A 23,500-nucleotide genomic window follows, 5' to 3' on the forward strand; every position below is an offset into this window, starting at 1 on the left:
AGTCTCAATGTCCAGAAATATTGGGTTCAATTATTATTTAAAATATAACCAGCAGTTTCATAAAAAGGTTTATAGTTTCTAGCAGTGGACAATGAACTGGGGGTCAGGTATAGGATGATATGCTAAGGGGAAAAGATGTGAGGGCATACAGTTAAAAATGGGAAATGTGAAAAAAATATAATGAAGAGAGTTAGTGGCAGGGGAATAGACAGGAAGTAATTTATGGTAGACAAGTATGTGAGAAGAGAGTAGAGTACATAAAACAATCACACATATGTATTTAGAAAAATATAGGTTGTAAAAATAGTAAAATTTGGAGAGTGAAAGAAGAAGAAAGAAAAGAGGTAAAGAAAAGAGAGAAGAAAAAGAAAAAAAGCTTTATGTAACTCCTCTATATTATTCAAGTGACTCTGTCCTCAAAGTCCTATTTCATGCAAAATTCTTCGTTTCACATATGTTGGGGATGTGAGGGCCAGAGGATAAAAGGGTAGAAGAGAAAGAAGAAAAAAAAATACTTCAAAGAATAAACCAGGGCTATTGCTAGTTTTAGAGACCCGTTTCTTTCCTGCATTTCTTCTCATCCAGTAGGTGGGGTTGTCTGTTTTAAGCTGGTGTCTCTGCCCTCAGGATGGTGTAGGTAACCAGAGTGAGAAGACTGGACCTGGTGTATAGCATCTGGAAGCAGGGAGTGCAGCCCACCAATTTCAGCAGGAAAATTGCACTTCATGGGTCTCTTTTTGGGACCACTCATTTGAATTGAGCCCCCAGGTATCATCTCCCTTTCTTGCCTGGAGATTCCCCAGATCCTGGTCTCTCTGTTATGCCCCAAACTTTAGTCACCCTCCCCTCTCTTACTTAGCAGATCCCAACTGCAGGACCTCTCACCCCCAGGCTCACACTAGGCAGGCAGTGCCCTGGTTGCACTGCACACCTGCCCAACTAAGAGCTGTTTTTGTGTTGGGAGCTCATTATGCTGAGTTATTGCCTCTGGGAGGAGGGAGTTGGAAACCAGCTACCTGCTCAGATGGAGATCTCATCTAAGAGCCACGCCCACCAAATATGGCGAGAAAGGTTTCCCAAGATGGAGTTGGTCTGCTTCCAATGCCAGGGTGTCTGGTGAGGTGGGGGGAGCTGGGCGATGGCCTTGTGCTGTGGATAGGTAGCAGCCAAGTGACCTGTGTGGGAGCTGTGCACAGTCTGGAGTTCTGCAGAGGTGCTAATAGGTGATTCTGCTAAGACACTTGAGAGCCATGTGTGAGCTAGAACTCTGGGCTTTGGGTCTAGAGTCTGGAGTCCTACTCAAATGCAGAGGCTCTGATTTCTGCAGGGGGAGGGGTGTCAGAGTTCTAGTGATTTCTGCAAAAACCTGCTGTATAGGGGCCCTCTCACACTTTCTGAGATGTTGTCTTCCAACTAGGTGAGACCTGGGTCATGAAGCGACACAGGATGCTGCCTCTTTCTGGCCTGCCATCTGAGAATGTGCCCCCAGTGGGAAAATGCAGGCCCCTTTCTTGAGGCCCAGTTGGAGGACCTGGAAACCAGTGAGATAGAGTCCAAGGGTGAAGAGGACTGGGGTTGAGCACAGGAGCATCTGAGGAGAATCAGTGGTCAGTTGTGGGCCACAGTGGGAGGAATTCAAAAGACAAGAGAATCCTCATAGCAGTAATGTAGACTCTGATGGTCTACATATGTACAAGTGGTGGAGAGAGGAGGATCCCAGGCTCTTAGCCAAAAGTAGCCTGGGGATGGCTCTGTGCTTGGAAAGTGCCTGGAAACCTTGGGATCCCCTCCCCCAATGCCCATTGTAAGCTTCAGCCACGTTGCTAGGAGACTGGAGAAGACACCCCTGTCTGAACTAATTGTACTCCAAAACTTCCGCATGATGACAGGCTAAATTTTTCCCTAATTATCATTATACATTTTCTCTTTGCCTTTCCCATGTGCTGACTCTCTTGGTTATTTTGTTTGTTTTATTTTTGTTTTTTGGAACTTATGCTTCCCTATTTAAAAAAAATTTCCTTCCTCATTTTAATTCGATATATCATCCTATAGCTTATTTTTGAAATCTTACAAATCTTAAAGTATCTTTAGTTTACCCTTGTACTTGATTAAATTTGGCTGGATAAAGAATTCAGGGAGGCTGAAAATTATTTTCCCCTAATTTTTGTGACATTGATCTCTTGTCTTGCAGCTTCTAAAGTTGAGAAAGGTCATGCCATTATGATCTCTGAATTTGTTTCACCCCCCCCCACACACACACACCCTTTCTTTTAGAGCTTTTATAAGACATTCATTCACAAGTATTTATCAAGCAGCTGTGCTGTGTCTGCTTCTGTTTTAGGTACAAAAGTCCAATTGATGGAATTTGAAGGAGAGATATTTTTTTGGTTTTAAAGTGCTTTAGTATTCTATTTTCTTCATTTATTCCTTTTCCCCCACCTATAACAGTTGTAGTCAAGTGTTAGTGGCTCAGATCTTGGTTTGAATCCCATATCTGTTACTTCTTATCCATGTGATAATGGAAATATTAAGTCAACTCTCTCAGTCTCCATTTTCTTATTTGTAAGATTAATTGCTAGTATATCTATTTTACAAGGATATTATGAGGATTAACTGAAATAATGTAAACAAAACTCACAGTACCCAGTGCTATACAAACATAAAATTAATATTATCTCCCATACCTTTCTTGGTTCCTCTTCCCCAGTTTGATCCAGAGGAAGGAGTATTGAATCAGCCCTGCCACAGCAGACTATCCCCCACCATTCTTTACTATTTTCATGTCTCTGCAAGAGAAACTCTACAGAGTATATACCTTAGAGAAAGATCATGGGTTGGGCCAGGGCATTGTGGAGGTTGCTAAACTTCACTTGGAATCTTTCCGAATAGAATAGAAGACATCCTTTTTCTGAACAGAGGGGATGCTGCTTGAGCAATACTGTGTCCTTAACAAATGGGAATCTTCATAAAAAACACTTGTGTCATAGACATAGATAATATGCACCCCACCCTGAGCTATCTCCCCATAATGTATCTCAGTACTTAATCTTGCAAATAAAAGTTCAATATCAGCTTGATTTCTTTTCCCTTATGACTTTCTCATAAAGACAGAAAATTTACATTTAACTATATGATTTGCTGAACAAGAACATTAAAATAAAATGAAGTTTTCTAAGTTATTTTCTTTTTAATAAGTTCTTTAATATATTTTCTTACTTTTTAGAACCATTCAAAACATTCAAATGCTTCAACATTCATTGCCACAACTTTCTTGTTACTTTAACCCACTTTTCAAGAATGTATCTTATTTGCCTCATGGGTAATCATTATTATCTTTTATACCTTGGGAAATTATAAAAGAAATAATACTTTTTCAATAATTAAGCATTTAAATACATCTTATATTTTCTATTGATAATTAGCAATCGGTGCCGTGTGTGTGTATGTGTATGTATGTGTGTGTATAATTTCTTGTATAAATCATATATATATATGATTTATACAAGAAATTAAAAATAATTCAATAGAACAACAATTCTATTCTTGGCTCTTCCTATTCCCTAGTCCTACGGAAAATGAATAGTAAATTTTAAGTGTTGTTTCTATTTTTTGAGAATGAAGTAAGGAGTTTAGTCTATGTTTTAATCAGTTTTTTTTCATTGTTGTGACCAAAAGACATGATGATAACAATTTTAATGGAGGAAAAGATTATTTGGCTCACAGTTTCAGAAGTCTCAAAATCAACAGATGGCCAACTCCACTGCTTTGGGCCTAAGGTGAAGCATTACATCATGGCAAAAGTATGTGTTAGAGGAAAGCAGCTCAGGACATAGCAAACTGGAAGCAAAGAGCTTCACTCACCAGGAACAAAATATAAATCTATCCACAGTTACTACCAAGTTAATCCTATCAGTGGATTAATACACTGATTAGGTTAAAGCTCTTCTAACCCAATCATTTCACCTCTAAATTTTCTTGCATTATCTCACACTAGAACTTTTGGGGAACACCTCATTTCTAAGCTGTAACAGTATAATAGTGAAGCTTCAGGACCTGACCAAAAACTAGATTTTTCTAAAACATTTTAATGGGAATTTTCCAGATGCTTTAAGCAACTGAGTAGGGAGAGGGATGAGTATAGTTTTCATTTCTATGACCTCACTCTTTTCTCAAAAGGTCTCTTAATTTTTTCTTATGTGCAGGAAAGGTTATTTAATCTCACTGACTAGTTTTAATTTTGCAGTTGTGTTATTATTGTCTTTTAAAAATTATGGGTGCATGCAATAAATGCAGTGAATACTTGAAAAAATTTACCAAGACAAAATGGAAACTATTTCAGTTATCTTCAGAAAATTTCACTTAAAGATATTATACATCAGCATATTTTGAATTCTCTGAGAATTCAAATTTTGCAAATATTAACAGTTTATAACTGATCATTATTCTACTCTTTTTTTGGCTTTATTAAGATATAATAAATAAATAAATATCATTCTAATTTCTTATGCAAAGTATTACCACCTTTTAAATGCCAAAGTGAGAATAGATTATGGACTACACCCACGGACATGCAATGTGAACTACACAAACTATGATTACTAGCCACAGGTTGGTAGAGTGGTGAAGGTCAAACCTGCTTCAAACCAGGCATGATGGCCACATGGCTGTAATCCCAACAGCTCCAGAGGCTGAGGCAGGAGGATTGTGAGTTTAAAACCAGCCTCAACAACTAAGCAAGGCTCTAAGCAACTCAAGGAGACCCTGTCTCTAAATAAAAAACAAAAAGGGCTGAGCATGTTGCTCAGTGGTTAAGTGCCTCTGAATTCAATCTTCAGTATTAAAAAAAAAAAACCTTCTTCAAGTGAGTTCAGCAGAGTAGAGAAGCTGGAGACCATGAATATGAGGGGTTTTGTTGCAAAAAAGAACTACAGAAACTGTGGGATAGTTAGATGGCATAGAATCAATAGAGGTTTTTTTGTTTTGTTATTTAAGATAGGAGATATGTCATTTTTATATGCTAATGGTAATGATTCATTTAAGAGTCAATTGCAGGTGAAAAAGTATAATTACTGAAACAATACCCTAAAGCAGAAAGAGGAAAAGGGAACCAATGGAAGGATTTACCATAAATTGGAGTGAGGTGATCACTGTTAGAGGAAAGGAACTTGTACAATATGAGTACTATGCAGGTTTGTTGACTGATATGGCAGAGGGAGAATGTCAACATTTTATTATTAGAGTTATATCTACTTTCTAAGCAATTAAGAATAAAAATTATTATCTAAGAGTGAGGATCTTATAAATAGTATTGGAAGTAAGGGAAGATAAGATATGGATTGAGTTAACAAAGACAAGATAATTAACTATGAAAATGTAGCAAATTTAAAGTAAGACTGGGTAGCATAATTGAGTGTTCTGTATTAAGCCAGGTTCAACTGCTAGCATAAATTCTATTTAAGATTAGGGAGGGAGGGAGGGAGGATTGAAGGAGTTAGGGTATATGTAAAAAGTTATTATAATGACAGACCATAAATCTAAGCTGTATAATAAGACAGGAATTAAGAACATGATAAGATGCATGAAGATATGGTGGTTAATGGATTAAATATTGTGATGAAAAGAATGATTGAGAATTGGAGTCCCCAAGGAAATCAGCTGGAAAAATAAGAAGATATATTGGAGAGTGGGATACTTTTAATTGAGATATTAAGGAACAAGTTCAAGTGTTAGTAATGACAAAGTTAGCAATATAACAGTAAATGGACGACTAAGAGGGAATAAAGGACAAGATCAATGGAAGATACAAGATCAAGTAACTGAGAGGTCAGGGTATTGGAAGGGTTGCTACAATACTGAAATCATGAGAATTATGATAGGAAGTATAGTAGAGAGAGTCATTGAGGCAGGCCTAAAATCTTCAATAAATGAGGGGTTGAGATCTACAATAAGGAGGTGTTACATCTATCTAATGGCATGAATTTTAGATAGGATCATGGTCTAGGACACAGAAAAGGACAAGAGGACTTTTAGTCCACCTCTGCCTCCAGTAACATAAAGTATTTTAGGAAGCGATAGTGCCCAAGTAAGAGGACTATGGGGAAAGTGATGTTGTAGGGGAGAGCCAAGTTTTAGCAGATCAAGAAGTAAATGGAAAGAAGAGAGAAAAGGCTAGAGATATTTGGGGTTTTGCTGATTATGCTTGTGAGTTCTCAAGGGCACAATAGAAAGATTTGAGAGATAAATGAGAATGAAGGAGGAAGCAAAAGATAGGGGTTGTGTTACAGAATATGTGGGAGGTTCTCTTAAGTTACAGTGTTTGGGGGAAGAAGGAAGGCAGGAAGGAGAAAATTGAAGCCATTAGTTAGATGATTATGTTAGACAGCTTTCTATCACTATACCAAAATACCTGAGATAATCAGCTTAAAAGGAAGAAAGGGTCAGGAGCAATGGTGTGCATCTGCAGTCTCAGCTGCTTGGGAAGCTGAAAAAGGAATATCACTCAAGGTCAGGAGCCCAAGAGTTGGACACCAGCCTGGGTAAGGAGGGACCCTGTCTCCTAAGGAGAAAACAGAAAGAGTGTTGTGTGTGTTGGAGTGGGGTATTTGGGGCTCACCCTTTTGGAGATTTTAATCCATGGTTGGTTGGCCTGTTGCTTTTGAGCCTATGGCAAGGCAATATGACATGGCAGAAGCATGTGATGGGACAAGCCTGTTTACCTGAGGGCCAGGAATGAAAGAGAGGAAGAGGAAGAGTCCAGGGTACCAATATCCTCTTCAAGGGCAAGTCACTCAATGACCTAGAGACCTCCTACTAGACCCCACCTCTTAAAGGTTCTCCCACTTCCAATAGTGCCACATTGGCACCAAGTATTTACCACAGGAGCCTTTAGCAGACATTCCAAATCTAAACTATAGCAATGGTTCAGTTGTTCTACTAAAGTCTAGATTTATTAATTATTTTTAGCTCATATTATACAGATATAACTTTCATCAATTATCAATGATGAAATATGAGATTAAAGAAAAAAGATCAAAACTATATAAAAGGCTCTGTGGATTCATTTTATCCATTCTTTGTGTTTTTATCTCTAGATCCTAAGGACTGCAGATATTGCTATAATAATTTGGAAATTAAAATACACAGAATGGAAATTGTCACAAGAAATTTATTGAACACCAATTTGTTTTTCAATAACTGAATAGGTAATAAAAAGAAAAATAATCATGAAAAAGTATAGTAATACTGATAACAGAGTGTATGATCCATTTCTAATTTTATGTCATCATACATAAGGTATTTTTTTAAATCAATCCCTTGGTCAGCCTCACAGCCTTAAATTTCATCGATATGCAAACTCACATTCCCTATTGTTTAATAATGCAAAACTAATCAAATGTACATACCAGAAACAAGAACAAATTTTGTGAAATTGTTGCTTATAACAATACATGTAGTACATAACATCTTAAAGATACATTTATACAAATGGGTTACATATTTTATATTACTAGCTTTTACAGAACTATTCAGATCATCAGACTTTCTGTAAATAAAGTGAAAATAAAATACTGTCTGCCAACATGTTCAACTAAAGGCTTTCCAACCAACAAATATCATGTTGTTTTTATATACAAGAGTTGGAAACTAAAAGTGATCTATGGTGATTCCTCTAACAGTCAAAATAAATGTCTTTTGATTTACAAAAATCTATTCTATGAATACTGCCTTTCTTAGTTTTCCTCTCATAAGCATACTTCTGTTTTACATATTCCACTTCACCTAACAAAATTAACAGTAATTCTTTAACCTAGAGCTAGTCATACAAAATATCTCATGTTCTAGATTTAGATGATTGCTGTCTCACAGTGTCCTTTAACTTATTCTTTTATTGCTTGGATTTCCTATATAATAGCATTTGGATATAGAGGCTTACTTAATTAGATGGCAATGTGCTCCCTCTCTCTCTCTCTCTCTCTCTCTCTCTCTCTCTCTACTGGGGATTGAACCCAAGGGTGCTTTACCGCTGAGCTAAGTTCCCAGCCCTCTCTCTCTTTTTTTTTTTAAGGCAGTCTCACTAAGGTGCCTAGGGCCTCACTAATTTGCTAAGGCTAGTCTTGAAGTCACAATCCTCCTGCCTCAGCCTTCTGAACTGCTGGGATTACAGGTATGCAGCACCACACCTGTCAGCCATTTCTTTCTCTTTTTTAAGGCAAGAACACTGCATGGGCAGTGCTACTGCACTTTCTGTTGCATCACACCATGAGGCATTGTCTGCTTATTCCACTTTGATGATGGGTTTGATCAGTAGTTTCAGGTGGAAGAACCTTATCCCTTCATTATAAAGTTCCTGGTTAGTCTTACAACTAATGGTTTTAACACCCATTGATAAATGTTGTTCAGATTCATTATTCTGGGGGTTTACAAAAATGATTATTTTTAAATTCTATCAATTCTTCTGCACTTATCTTTTCACAATGGGGTTAAGCCACTAATTTGGTATATAGTGGGGTTCATTTGTTTCATTTTCCCTTTTTTAAGGGATTTTTTTGTTTCCATTTTTATTTAATTTCTTGTTATTGTTTTTTGGAAACAAAAAAAAAGAATTATGTACCCTTACAATGATGGATTTCATTCTTTCGTTTCTTGGATGAAAAATGCAGGGAATAAAAATTCATCAATTCTGGGGATACAGAAAGAGTTCAAATATTTTATCTTATTTTACCTATTTAGAAAAATGGTATATAGCCTATGTAAGATCTATTTTTTTAGCCTCCTGAAAAATATAAAGAAAAATTACACCCAGATTACCTTTGGAAATGGAGGCCTTGTATAAGCACATAGTGGGATGTAATATGGCCCAGGATGTTATCTTAGTTATAGAGTTACTCCAGGCACTTTGAAGATTGAGGAGCAGAGCAGGGAAGGCCTCATGGAAAATTGGAATCATGCTTAAACCCTAAGGACCTAAACTCTCTTAGTTCACAAGACCTCTGATTTCGCAAGAAGGGAATATATGATAGCATATATGATTAGGCCCACATATGCTATTCAAAATGGAGTGCTAAAATTGTTTCAAATGTTCTGCTGCTCTAACTCAACAGCAGGTTAGTCTTCTTGGTGTCACATTTTACAGTGCTCCAAACAGTTGTAGCTCAGGATAATAAGGCTGGTTTCACTCAAAACCAGCAGAAGACAAAGCACCTTCAGGGAGTTTCTGTGAGAAGAGTAACACAAAAATTAGTGGGTTTTTAACATTTCACAGAATCTTGGCTGAAACAAAAGAGATACTGAAAGACTAACAACTTGAAGTTTTCCTTCACATTTAAACTAAATACATCTTCAATATAAAAAAAAATGATATAGGCCTTTGAGACAACTCTTTGGGAACTCATTTTGTTTATATTCTGGGACTACCTAATGGTATGAAAGTCTTTGAAGACCTGAAATTACCATGCATATATTATATTATTCACTAATCAATTGAAATGTCTTAAATTGTATGCTTATAATTATGTCCTCTTTAATAGTAACACTTTAAATTTCCCAGAACATTTTATTCAATTATTGGACACTTTGAAGGAGTATTAGTTTCATTGTTATTATTTCAAAAGGGTAACCATTTGAAAACTAAACAGCTAACAAATTTGTTCTGAGTTGTATTTAATACATTCTGTAAGCATGAATTTATTCCTTTAAAAGTCAACTACTGAGCTGGGGTTGTGGCTCAGTGGTAAAGCCTTTACCTAGCATGTGTGAGGCACTGAGTTTGATTCTCAGCACTACATATAAATAAATAAAGGTCCATGAACACTGAATGAACAGTGGGTTGCAGAAGCCATCAAGGAGGAGATTTTAAAATTCTTAGAGATAAATGAGAACATAGACACAACATATTGAAATCTCTGAGATACTATAAAAGCAGTTCTAAGGGGAAAGTTCATTCCTTAAAAGAAGAAAAAGTCAACAAATAAATTACCTCACATTATATCTCAAAGCCCTAGAAAAAGAAGAACAAATCAACAGCAAAATCAGTAGAAGGCAAGAAATAATTAAAATTGGAGCTGAAATCAATTAAATTGAAACAAAAGAAACAATTGAAAAAAATGATAAAACAAGAAGTTGGTTCTTTGAAAAAATAAATAAAATTGATAGACCCTTAGCCTCGCTAACAAAAAGAAGGAGAAAACTCAAATTACCAGCATACGTGATGAAAAAGGTAATATCACAACAGATACTACAGAAATACAGAGGATAATTAGAAATTATTTTGAAAACTTATACTCCAATAAATTAGAAGATATTGAAGGCATTGGAAAATTTTTTAAGTCATACGATTTGCCCAAATTGAATCAGGAAGATATACACAATTTAAATAGAACAATATGTACATATATATATATATATATATATGTTTAAATATATATAAATTTATATGTTTATATGTATAAATATATACTTATAAATATATAAATTTATATATGTATAAATATATACTTATATATAAATAATTTATATATTCATATATATAAATTTAAAAGTCTACTATTTATTTGTTTGAAGATGCATTATGGCAAAATGGAGTAAGACTCAAATCAGATGGTTTGGAACTAGGACTTGCTAGGACTTTTGCTGCCCAACCATGGAAGGTGGTAAGTCACTTAACTTCTCATGCTTTGAGTTTTTTATTCTATAAAATGTGGAAGATGTGCCACTATGCTCCCTCCTATTTTTTTAATTTATATCTTTCACTTATATTAATTAGTACAAATCATCATAGTTGGTTTTAGCATTTAATGTCTGCTTTGTTTCCCTTCAGTTTAGCCTTAGTTACAAAGAACAACAATCACATTTACAAAAGAGCTAAATTGTAGTACCATAAATCTTTGCTTGTGAAAGCTGTGATATTGTTATGTGGATTTCTGGCAATGTGTAAAATGTCATTAATGCCTAGGGAGCATCTGTCTGACTATAATGGGAAATTGATGAATGGGAGGAATTGGAGTTAGGATCACATAGTTAAACTGAGACACATGAATGACATCTAAGAGTTTGAGATTCATTTTATGGGCAGTAGGACTCAATGGGAGAATTTAGTGAAATTTGTGTTTTAGGAAGCTAATCTGATAGAGTTATGAGGACTGGAATGTAATGGGGAAGAATGAAGCAGATGTCCTAGCCTGAATTCTTGTGATTTTCAAAATATGAGATAATAAGGGTCTGGTTTATTATGGTTGGAATGAAAAAGGACAATATGGGAAAGAGTCAAGAGACACTGGGAAAGAAAGCCAATGGGGACATAGTTCCTGATAAGCTATGATGGATGAGGAAGAGAGAAACAAAACATGAAAAGTTGAGGAGACTAGAAGAAGGTCATTGACTGAAATAGAGAAGGTTGGACGTGTTGTCACTGCAGAAAAGATGTTGGGCATAGTTTAAGGGAAGATGCTTCACCACAGGGGCATGGAAGGTCTTCAAGACCCTCCTGCTACCACATCACTACTTCCAAGACACCCAAGGCTTGATCTTGTGGTAGACAGCAGTAACAGCTTGTGAACGAGGCCCCTAGGAGCTTATTGCATTGCAGGTGATGATTAGAAATGTTCAGAGGAAATGGTACTGGCAAAGTCTTCTAAGGGGAAACAAAACCATGAAGGTGGACAAAATGGTTAAGCAACTGAGTAGATAATTACTCTGATCTACAAACCAAAGAGACAGATAGAAGTTTTCTCTAAATAATTTTGGTTTAGGTTATAGTCATATAGCAGTTTCATTACCATAGGATCTTTTATATGGATCATCTACATATTAATTTAGATTTGGAAAATTGAAGAAAGTAATCAGCAAAACTTGGCTATTTCAATTTCACAACAGATACTTTAGAAAAAGCAGGAAAAAATGAGTATATGTTTGTAAAGAGATCAGTATCAGGGATTGAACTCAGGGGCACTCAACCACTGAGCCACATCCCCAGTTGTATTTTGTATTTTATTTAGAAACAGGGTCTCACTGAATTGCTTATTGCCTCGCTTTTGCTGAGGCTGCCTTTTAACTCACAATCTTCCAGCTTCACCCTCCTGAGCTACTGGGATTACAGGCGTGTGCCACTATGCCTGGCTGCAATAAATTATTGATGAGATATTTGAAGGAATAAGACTCAGTACAAGGTAACATTTTAAACATGGTTTAGGAGTACTGCCATCTTATGGGAAAAAACTGACACCTGGCCCAGAGCAGTTGCTGCTGGTCACCAGCCACTGTAGCTTCCATCAGCCTGTGAGCATGGGGACTACCTTTGCAAATCTCTTCAAGGGCCTTTTGGTAAAAAAGAAATGTGCATCCTCATGGTGGGTCTGGATGCTGGAGGGAAGATGACAATTATGTACCAACTGAAGCTTGGTGAAATCGTGACCACCATTCTCACCTAGTTTTTCATGTGAAGACCAATAAGTACTAGAACACCAGCTTCACCACGGGGGCATGTGAGGCCTGCAAGACCCTCCTGCTACCACATTACTACTTCCAGGATACCCAAGGCTTGATCTTGTGGTAGACAGCAATGACAACTTGTGAATGAGGCCCACAGGAGCTCCTGAGAGTGCGCCAAAAATAAGCTAGGCTACTAGTGTTTGCCAACATTGTCATGGATGCAGCTTTAGCTACAGGTTTTAAATGTAATTAGTGGGTTTCCACTCAGGCTGTTTCTGATACTCTTATGCGATATTACTCAATTTTGTGCTTTTTTTTAATTATAAAAAGATAATTGACTCACTGTCAGTGCTGAGAAGGGATTTAGACATGTGAACACCTGGCATCCTGGAGCTCCTGGGCTACAGATTGGTGTTGGGATCCATTTGGTGGTTGATTTTTAACCCCAACCCAGTGCATTTTTAAAAAGTTAAAAGTACAAGATAAGGAGAACACTTGAACACACAGAAGAGAGACTACACCTTCTGTGTACATCCTGAATTTCAAACTCAAGATTTCTAAGGGTAACATTACTTCTTGGATGTCTAATTTTTATGTCTAAGCTGTATCAAAACTGAATTCTTGATCTTCAAATTTGCCCTCCTCCAAGTTACTGGCAATTACATCACTTTAGTAGCTCAGACCACAAAACACCAGAGTCATCCTTGACTCTTCTTTTCTCAAACCTCACATTCAATCTACAACTTCTATGGCACTGTTAGTTCTACATTCAGAATCTGATCCTATATCATTTCTTCTACTACTACTACTACACTATGGTTCAAATTTCCATTATCTCTTGTTTGAATTATTGCAATAAGAACAAAACATATCCCTCAGAGTCCTTTTTCCTAATAGTTGCTAGATGTCCTTTAATAACATAAGTCAGGTCAGGTCACTTATCTGCTAAGAATTTTTCAATGGCTCCTGATCTCACTCAGTAAAAGCCAAAGTTCTTACAATAACCTCCAGAATTATACAGGATCTGGCCCTGTTTCTTCTCTGTTCTACTATTTTCCTCCTTGCTTACTCCACTATACCCACCCTTGCCTCCTGCTTTTCCTTTAATATATCAGTCATACTCTAGCTTAGGGCCTTTGGATTTGCTCTTCCCTCACTTATCTTTCATCTTTTCCAAGTTCTTTATGAAATATCATCTTTTTAGGGAATGACTTGAGAGAATGAATGATGTGTCATGAACACAAATGTATGAATGGTATAACATGGTATGAATGAACAGATGCTATAATTAAGACTTAGAGCACCAATTTTACATGCTTCCTCTTTTAATGGAAGTCAACACACAACTTTCAATATTCATTGAGCACCCATTACATGTAAAACAATGTATTTGGTTGATTGCCATTAGTGAAGGGAAATATTGAATTAAACTTGTTGCTTTAGCAGATGTTCTTGAATATTTTCAAGACACACCAGAACAAATAGTTGACTTCCTCAGCTACTGAGAAAGCAGTATTCATTAACAAAAAGGAATGTCTATCAAATATCCTGGGGCTTCCTCCGTCTAGGCAATCAGAATCTACAAACACAATCTTTTAGTCCAGGCAGTATTTAAATCTCTGCACTGTTTGAAATATGATCGAGTAAATAACTTTTTTTTTTTTATCAATTCTTTGTTCCCTATGGTAAATTGTCTAACCTCATCCAATTCTCAATTCAGGTTGAGATAACAGGGCAATCAATATACCCTTGGGTGTTACAAGTTGGCAATGGGGGAACTTGAGAAAACAAAATCTTAAAATTTATAAATTTTAAAAATTAGGACTATTGCAGACTAGCTCTGTTTATGTACATTTAAGTTCTTTAAATTCTCCTTTTTTCTTTTTTAAATCCAACTTTCACTTCACACTACTTCTATGATTGAACTCATGATTCAAAAAAGGAGAAACTATCAACCTGAGACAATGCAATATGTAGTTCACCCTAGGAATGGATTTGAGGATTGGAGAGTACAGAGAAAAACAGAAGGATTAAGGGATCAGGTGAAGAGTAATGCTCAATTTATAAACACGTTTCATTTCAAGCCAACAAGTGTCTCTTGCATGCAAAGCAGTAGGCTCATCATTTCAGTAATAATGTCAAGACTCAGGATAAGTCTCTGTCATCAAGAAACTGGGAGTCCTGGAGTATTATTTAAAACATGCAGAGTAAGTGAAGAAACTACAAGGAGAGAGAGAGAGAGAGAAAAAAAACTGACTTTAAGTCAGATGTTTTAGTATACCAGGGGCAGTCAAGTACACCAACAACCCTTCCAAAAATTTCAGGTAAGGTCAGACATGATAGGTAACTTGTTTTAAGTCATTAAAGCTAGAAAGTTAATATAGATCGGCTTTGTTTCCTGCCTATTTTTCCAAGTTCAGGCTTCTTTCAGAACACTGTTGATGAACGGACGCCCCTAAGAGGTGTGCGAGGGGAGTAAATTTTGACTGGAAGTCCCAGTCACCCTGCAAAGAACAAAGAAATCAGAGCTATCTGGGGGCGGCGCTTGGGGTGGGCCTTGAAGGATGAACCCGAAATTGGGCGGGAACCAGTGTTGGGGAAAAGGGCGGGGCTCTCAGGCTAACGAAGTAACGGAGCTGTTTCCCCTGAATCCTTTGAGTCCTGGGGGAGTTAGTCTAGGTTGAAGGCTAGCACCCCGCCGCTTCCTCCCTCCCATCTTTCCCCTGGGGTTTTTCAGGAGCGTTCGCCAATTGCCCCAAGAAGCATCTGTTATTTGTGTAATTTGGAAAACCCCGGTGTTCTGGAAGCACTGAATCCCCTGCACGGTGGGGGTCGTCCGGCAGGCTGGAGCCCCCCCCCCCCCCCCACGCGCGCTGAGGACTGGGTTAGAACCTTCGGCCCCGCGAGGCCGGCGGGGCGGGGCCGGGGCGCACCTGCCAGGCAACGCGGCGTTCGAGGCGCCTGCGCGCTGTGACGTGTCTGGACTCCCGCCTCACTCTGTGTTTACGTGGAGACGCAGGTGGCGGTGGCGACCGCTGTACTCGTGTGGACGAGGACGATTCGCCAGTGATTGCAGCGACTGACTGGTTTTGTTCCGGGGGGAGGCAGCTCCCGGCCGGGCCCTGCGGCCTGGGTCGCGGAGCTAGCCGTCCCACCTCGGTCTGAACCGATTTTTCCTTTCTACCCCCCACCCCCTCCCTGTTCTTTCCCTTCCTACCCCGCAGAAGCCATGGAGGACGAAGAAAGAAGGAGAAAGATAGAAGCTGGCAGAGCGAAGGTAGGAGAGCCGGGGACCGCCGGGCCAGAGGTGGGAGGAGGTGGCCGGGAAAGGGTGGGAGGAGGCCTGGGGAACGAGTTTGCGGCAGCCGGGTGCCCTGCGCTTGGAGGGAGGTTGCTGCAGGGTCTGGGTTTCCTCCCCGCCCTCCTGTCCCTTTTCCTAGGACGTGTAAAAGCCCGGTGCTGCTACCTAGCTGAGGAGACGTCGGTGGTGATTGAATGGTGTGGCTCTTTTCTCACGACTGCCCCAATAAAACACCTCTCTCTCTCTTTTCTTTAAACCGTATTGATCATTAGGTGGTAATTAATAGCCTTTAAACCTCCAGCCCTTCACTTTTAAAGGGACTTTTATGGGTGGTGCAGGCATTGTGTTTTCCAGGGCGGGGATTTAAAGCTTTCCTTTTATTCAGTGGGGAATTTGTGCGCTGATCATCAGCTTGTCTTCCTTAGGTGGCACGCTGGCACTGGAGGACGTGTGTGAGATTGGCCTGTGACAGCTGCCTCAGCAGTGGCCTGAGTGTGCCACAAGTGCCAGCTGTGAACTTGGCTTTAGGGGCGTTTTTAAAAGCGTGTCTTTGTACGTTCCTGTTTGGAGGTCTTTGTCATGGCAGTTGGTTTTGTATCCTGTGGATTGGAAGTTCTGAAGACGGAAAGATTCCACAGAACAAAGCTTTAGAATTCCTGCTTTAAATAATTTGTTTTACGTGTGTGTGTGTGTGTGTGTGTGTGTGTGTGTAGGTGTAGTGAGTTCCGATTTTATGTGTGTGTGCGTGTGTATATGTATGGAAATTGTAACGCAAACATTACAAAACTGTATTATGCATAGATATCCTTGGGGCATCATGAAAAATTTATCGTAGACAAAATATAAATTGAATAGCATTTTTTTAAAAAAAATTACATATTTGAGCAGCTCTTTAGGCTTGCCTGAAAGGCCCCCTTCCTCCCTACTTTTTATAGGTGATATTCTTTTATAGGTGATATTCTTTTTAGAGCTAATGGATAACAATCATACTTGAAACACAATTAACTATTTTTTCCTCTCTTCCTTTCTTTCTTCATTCTTCTACATAAACAAAGGAAACCAGGTCAATGATTTCAGTAATCAATGAAAGAAAGGCCTTACTGCAGAGATGCAGTAGTAGATGTTCATCAGAAGTGTGTTAAAGGAATGTGTATGTTAACCAGCTTCATATTTCTAAAATATAATTGACTTTTTTATAATCTCCCCCTTTTAATGTTAAGACTTAAATGCTTGTATGTAAACAGGTAGATTTTGTTTTTTACTCTAGAATATATAAATGAAGGAACATTGGCATTTTCAGAAGCCCAAAATTGCTTACAGTTGTGCAACCCAAGGGACTAAGCAAACACTCTACATCTAAGGAATTGAAAGTAATTTTGTGTACCTTTTCAAAAGCATGGAAGTTCTGGTTAGATGTCTTATTTGTTACCTAAGAATGTTTACTGCCTTCTACCAAATGTATCTTTCTTAAATGTATGTAAAGCAGTTCTAGTAAACGTAGTTAACTTTGAACAGTCACATTTCATAATAATTAAATTGCTTGCTGTAAGTAGATTTGGCAAAGTAGAATTTTGATTTCTTTATGTATATATTTGTCTTTCAAAAGTCTACCTATGGGGTAAAAATCTTTTTAAGTTAATTTTTATTGTAGTTTATTTTCCTCTAGAAATGAGCCCAGTTTCCAGTAAGAGATCCTTGAGGCTTTTAAGGCAACATATGTTTGCTGCAACATTAGCTATCTGGTATAAAATACTTTACTGAGGTCATGATTCCTCAGCCATGTAAGTGCAATGGAATATTATACAATCATTAAAAGGATTAAGTCTGAGAGGGACATGGTAAATAGAGTGAAAACAACATTATTAGAAATAGTTTAGATGTTGCAGTGGTATACACCTGTAATCCCAGCTACTCAGGAGGCTGAGGCAAGATCCTGTCTGAGGGGGGAAAAAAAGGAGGGGGAGCTTAGATTATAGCTCAAAGGTAGAGCACTACTGCCCTTTATCTCCACTACTGCGCAAACAAAACTAAACAAAATATGTACATTATTTAATTTGTATAAACATATGTGCTTTTAGAATGGGATTGAAAAACTATTATAAATATAGTTATTCATGGGCTAGGGGTATAGCTCAATGGTAGAGCACAAGTTCCTAGGTTTAGTCCTCAACACCAAACAAAATTTATAAAGCAGTTCTACTAAACATAGTTAACTTTGAACAGACACATAATCAGCAAACTTAGATCAAGAGGTAGAAATAGAGAAATGGCAACAGTCTCTGCTTTCCAAAGTAGGAGAGACAGATGCTCCTGGGTAATAAGTACAGTGAGAGGTTAGATACAGTAGGATTTTGGATGTTACCCCCCCCCCCAACATTTTGTTAAAATATTTAAAATGCTACTGACTCATTTTCTAGAATATTTTATAAGGAAAACTCTCAATATCAATTAAATGCAACCTAGCATAGTGCTTTTCAAATAGCAGGTATTCAGTGTTTGGTTCTCTCCAGCTGTGCATGCTGGCAAGATGAGCTGGTCAAAAGAGCTGGCTGCAACATTAAAGTAAGGAAACAGTGAAGAAGAATCATGCAACACGTGGACATGAGTTTCTCAGGTGGAGGGTGGGCCTGCTCTGCCACCTCAAGGGTCTTCTTCCACGCTGGAAGGCAAGAGAGCGAGTGCACTTGGAACCCCTCTGTTTATTAGGGAAAAGACATTTGATAGAATGTTCCACCCAATAAGGCAGGGGATAGTGTTTCAGCAGGGGTTGCCCAATCCTGTTGGGTACCGCTCAAGCCCAGAGCTGAGGCTCTTCCTTGATGAGTGGGGGTAAAGGCCACTTGCTTGGTATAACACATGATGTGGCGTATGTTGCCAGTCCAATATCCCCTTTACTTAAGGCTTTTGGAGGGTCTTAGCTCATGCACAGGGCGGTCCCTGACATTTGCTTCTTGAATGAATGAGCAGAATGACTGAGTAAGTTCTTAATGTGCAGTGTTACTAGCTAGGTTGGAATTTAATAAGAGTAATCCAGAATTTTCCTAATCAGAAGTCTCTTATTGCTGGTATCAGAAACCACCTAAAATGATCATTTCCCAAAATTTATTCAGAGACTTGGTTCTCCAAGTATCTCATTTGTTCATAAGACTTAAGTGTTAACATTTGATAACAGTTTTACAACGTACAACTTCTTAATCTTTTCTTGGTAATTGGTCTTCTATTCCTTTCTCTCTAGATTTCTCTAAATTTCCTTTCTCAAGACCTTATAATAAATGATCATTTTAAAAATAGCTTCTCATGTATACAGTATAGTATCTAAATTTAAAAAAAGAATTTTTAGTTGTAAATGGACACAGTACCTTTATTTTATTTATTTATTTTTATGTGGTGCTGAGGATTGAAACCAGGGCTGCACATGTTGCTAGACAAGTGCTCCACCATTGAGCCACAACCCCAACCCCTACAGTATAGAAGTGTACTTTGTAAAGTATTTTATATTAACCAAAATCTGCAGTAATAGGAGAATGAATTATTTTATGTAGCCATTAAAATAATTCTACAAACACTTTTCAAGTTGGGAAAATGTCCACAGATAATGTCAGGTAAAAAAAAAAAAAAAAGAAAGGTACGTTTAAGTATTTATATATGAAGACATCTGAAAAAACATGCACCAAGATGTCAGTTGTGGTTATCTCTGGGTAGTGGGTTATAGGCTATTTTAATTTTTTTATACTTTATTTTACAAATTCTCTACAACATTATTCTTTTATGATCAGGCACAATGTTCAGGTATCATTTAAAAAACAAAGACATTACATGCAGTATGATAAACAGGTTAATGTTGTATGACTCTCATACAGAACAAGAACATGAAATGCAAAATAACTAGGTCTCCTACATTAGTGTAGTCCTGGAACTCTAATTCTTACTCCAGTACCGCTTGTATTATGTAGTCAGAATTCTATATTATTGGACATTTATGGATTGCTTTTTTTGTTTTTGTCATAAAAATCCATTTTCCTTGCTGTCAGTTTTTTGGTTTTTCCTATGAACTTGCTTGTCCAGCTTTGTATTTTCTCATTTGCCTCTTCCCCTAACTTGCTGCTTTAGATTTGTTGTAACAAAAGAACCCAGAAACTGAGGTTAATGGAATGATTTATAAGAATCAAGGGCTAATGGAACCTAGTAGAAAGGACTTCGAGGCAATTCAGTGTTTCTGATGCTTGGTAGTTCTTTGGTTTGCTGTTGGGTCCTCAGCTATCTCCTCAGTATTGATGTTGCAAGAAGCCCAATACTTGGAGATGTTAACTACATTATTAAATATTTTCAGAGCTGGGCTTGACCTCATTTACAAGTTACTGACAGAGATGGCACCACATAGGCTATCCTTGTAGTGAATCAACCAAACTATTTCAACTCCATTTTAAATGACTTCATTTTTTCCAAGTAAAATTATTTATGATTATATAAACAAAGTAATCAATTATTAGTGAACAAAATTAAATAAAGGACAGTTGTGTAGTTAGAATGAAATTAGTCTATAAATCACTTTTTGCTATATTTTTAAAAAGTTCTTCAAATGTACTAGAATTCAGCAAAACCAAAGTATTATACCTCTATAGCGTTTTATATAATTGTCATTATTTATTGAATAATTAAAATTCTTACTACATTCAGTAACTTGGAATTATATGAATTTTTTTTGTTTGTTTAACAAGCATTTTTAGTTTGTAGAGTAATGCCAGTGTTGTGTACAATGTTCTGTGTAAGCTCTCTTATTGGGTTATTGATAGGATTTTTCAATTACTGTGCTGCTGTGATAGGCAAGCTAGTTATAGTATAAAATTGTTCTTTGCATTTTCAGATATTCTGATCCACAGTGAAGAAAGCTATTCTCCCTCTCTGATTTCTTTTAAACTTTATAGTTTTTTATACTTGTGACAGGTCTTACTTAATTTTCAAAGTTACATTTGATAACAGTTTTACAACGACAATTTTTAAATCTTTTTCTGGATATAGCAATTTGATGCCTCCATCAGAGACTGGTGCATTGCTGTGATTTAAAACTAATTCATGACTTTTGGGCTTTGCTGAAATAAAAGAAAACATGGTGTTGAGGGGAAAGAATAGACATGACAGGCTTCTTGAAATGTATGTTAAATTTCTCTAAGGCAGGAAAACAGAGCATCAGTAAAATCCAGTGAAGTGATAATTTTGTTTGAGAACAATTTTTATCCCACTCCTGTTCTCATCTAGTCCCTTGGATGTGTCTTTTATTTTACTTCCTCTTTTCACTTTTCAGTTTTATTGACAGAACACCACAGACATCCTTACTGAATGATAACACACAGCAACGAGGAAACAAAAAAGATAGGATTCATCCAAAGGATGACAAGAGTGGGACAAAATTTTTTTCAAACAAAAACATTTCTTATTTTTGTTACATAAAAAGGTTTGTAGAAAGAGCTAAACTATGACTATTAAACATTTAATTTAGGCTGCTGATGATTGAAATGTGAATTAATTTCTTCTAATATGACAAATAGAAAAAAGTTCTGGTAAATTGTGAAACATTAGTGATAAGGGACATTATTTTTATTTCTTAGTAAGATTTTTCTAAAATTAAAATTAGGCATTCTATTTAATTGGTTAGCATTCTTTTAATTGGGAGCCAGGCATGGTGATGCATGCCTTTAATCCAGTGATTCAGGAGACTGAGGAAGGAAGATCACAAGTTCTAGGCCAGTCTAGGCGATTTAGTGAGACCCTTGGCCATGTAGTGAGACCCTGTCTCAAAATAATAAATAAAAAGGGCCAGGTGTAATGGTGTTTACATGTTTAGCTGTTTTCACTTAGTGTAATGTTTTGAGGTTCAGCCATTGTGTAGCATGTGTCCATGCCTCATTCCCTTTTATGACTGAATAATATTCCAGTGTGTGTATATACAGCAATGTGTTCACACTTTAATCCATTGATAGGTATTTAGATTGTTTCTATGCATCGTCTATTGTGAATAGTGCTGCTGTGAACATTTGTATACAAGCATTTGAATACCTGTTTTCATTTCTCTTGGGCGTATATTTAGAATTAAGAATTTTTCGTCTTATAGTAATTCTGTTTAACATTTTGAAGAATCTCCAAATTGCTTACCATAGTGGCTTTACCATTTTACTGTACCATTTCATTTTACATACCTACTGACAATGCATGATGATTCTAGCTTCTCTGTATCTCAACAAATTTGTTTTCTATTTTTTAAATCATAGCCATTCTAGTGAGCATAAAGGGATATCTCACTGTGGTTTTAATTCTTGTTTTCTTGATGACTAATGACACTGAGTATCTTTTTTGTGTGCTTTTTGGCCATTTGTAGATCTTCAGACTATTCAAGTCCTTTACCCATCTTGTAATTTGGTTGTTATGAACTTGTTTTACATATTATTATTAATGTGTATATATAATATATATATATATAATATATATATATATATATATATAATATATATATATATATATATATATTATATATACACATATATATATATGTGTATATATATATTATATATATTACATATATATATATGTGTATATATATATTATATATATATATTATAATATATATGTGTATATATATATTATATATAATATATATATATATATTATATATAATATATATATATATATATATGCATCGAGGGAGAGAGCATGTATGATCATGTACGAGAGGAGCAGATAATTCCAGTGGGATTATCTTCCATCTTTTTTTTTTTTTTTAAAGCTTGTTTGGCTCACCAAAATTTAAACTGGTGCTTCCTTTGAATAAGTTGTTGGTGAGTTGATTACAGTGTGATGGTGAAGTTTGAGTTTTTTTTGTGGTGCAGTGAGTCATTCCATTCCTTGACCAGCTGTTCGATAAGTACAAACAGCTGGTCAAATGGGCACCTGTTGGCCTTTTGGTCAAATGGGCACCTGTTGGCCTTTTGGCTTGATCATTACCAATACATATCAGTTATGGGGGGAAAATGACTTAGTCTTCCATAACAAAAAACCCTGTCATTTTTCTGTGTGAACACGATAGACCTGTGTATGTATTCTACTAGTACAAAGGATTTTTATTGTCATATGGACTCCCCTTTTACTTTTTGTGGTAGTTTTCACCAAAATAGAACTTAGGATATTTAATGCCCATTTAGGTACACCTCCTAAAGCTTGGTTAATTTGCTCATGGGTTTTACACTGTTCAAAAGTGTTAAACGTTAAGACTGTTCAAAAATTTAGCATTGTTCCAGGAGTAGTTTTGCCTAGGTTATTTATTTAAATCTATATTCTTTTGTTCTATGTAAAATTCCTTTATCTTACACGAACAATGTAATGCTTGTTTGCAGTTGCTGTCCTTTTTTGGGTTACTGTTTGCTCTGATTTTTATGTAATCTAAATTTTTTGTGTAATTCTAAGATTTTTTTTGTGTGTTGGTATGTTTCCCCCTTTAGAGATCATTTTTTAGAGCCTCAAGTTATTTTGATGATTCAGAACTACTCTATATATTATACAAAGTCCTATTTAAAAATTTGACTTTATAAATTGTATTGATTGATTAGATTTTCTGACTTAACAGATTTCTGAAAAACTAACAAGATCTACGGTTTCTTTCTCTAGCCACTCCCTAGCCCCTCAGCAACCCTGGGATTGAGCCCAGGGGCTCATGCATGCTAGGCCTTCTATTTCTTGATATTGCATATACTATAAAATTCCTTGTTGTTTACTAAGGATTGT

At 36.8% G+C, this 23,500-nt stretch overlaps 1 protein-coding gene across 1 annotated transcript in view; it reads left to right on the forward strand.

The window, feature by feature from the left end:
* Window positions 1-15,454: 15,454 nt before the first annotated feature.
* LOC144253892 (A-kinase anchor protein 9-like) overlaps window positions 15,455-23,500 on the forward strand; it is a 110,443-nt gene continuing 102,397 nt past the window's right edge. The window contains exon 1 of the mRNA XM_077796552.1: window positions 15,455-15,703. Coding sequence (XP_077652678.1) covers window positions 15,656-15,703 — 48 coding nt within the window. The 5' untranslated portion in view covers window positions 15,455-15,655. The remainder of the gene's footprint in view (window positions 15,704-23,500) is intronic.

Source organism: Urocitellus parryii, chromosome 3 (assembly GCF_045843805.1).
Source record: "Urocitellus parryii isolate mUroPar1 chromosome 3, mUroPar1.hap1, whole genome shotgun sequence".
NCBI lineage: Eukaryota > Metazoa > Chordata > Mammalia > Rodentia > Sciuridae > Urocitellus > Urocitellus parryii.